This window comes from Penaeus monodon, chromosome 34, assembly GCF_015228065.2.
Source record: "Penaeus monodon isolate SGIC_2016 chromosome 34, NSTDA_Pmon_1, whole genome shotgun sequence".
Classification (NCBI taxonomy): Eukaryota; Metazoa; Arthropoda; class Malacostraca; order Decapoda; family Penaeidae; genus Penaeus; species Penaeus monodon.
In genome coordinates, this window is record NC_051419.1 from 31,942,881 (window position 1) to 31,943,086 (window position 206).

General features: G+C 63.1%; 1 protein-coding gene across 1 annotated transcript in view; it reads right to left on the reverse strand.

Annotated features, from left to right (window-relative positions):
* Positions 1-13: 13 nt before the first annotated feature.
* The window catches only part of LOC119594733 (contactin-2-like), a 903-nt gene continuing 710 nt past the window's right edge, over positions 14-206 (reverse strand). Inside the window, exon 2 of the mRNA XM_037943819.1 lies at positions 14-132. Within this exon, the coding sequence (XP_037799747.1) occupies positions 28-132 (105 nt within the window). The 3' untranslated portion in view covers positions 14-27. The remainder of the gene's footprint in view (positions 133-206) is intronic.

Below are 206 nucleotides of genomic sequence, written 5' to 3' on the forward strand. Positions count from 1 at the left end.
GCTTAAAATATGCCAAGAACATCACCGCTAAACGGCCTTACCTGCGAGGACGAGGCCGACGGGGGCGGAGAGCACGGCGCGAGTCCCCTGCCGCAGCACACACCTGTATTGGCCCGCGTCACTCGCTCTCACCTGGGGGGCAGCCAAAGGTCAGGGGAGGTCACGAGCGGTCAACGAGGGCCGGTCAGGGTTCAATCGAGGTTGTT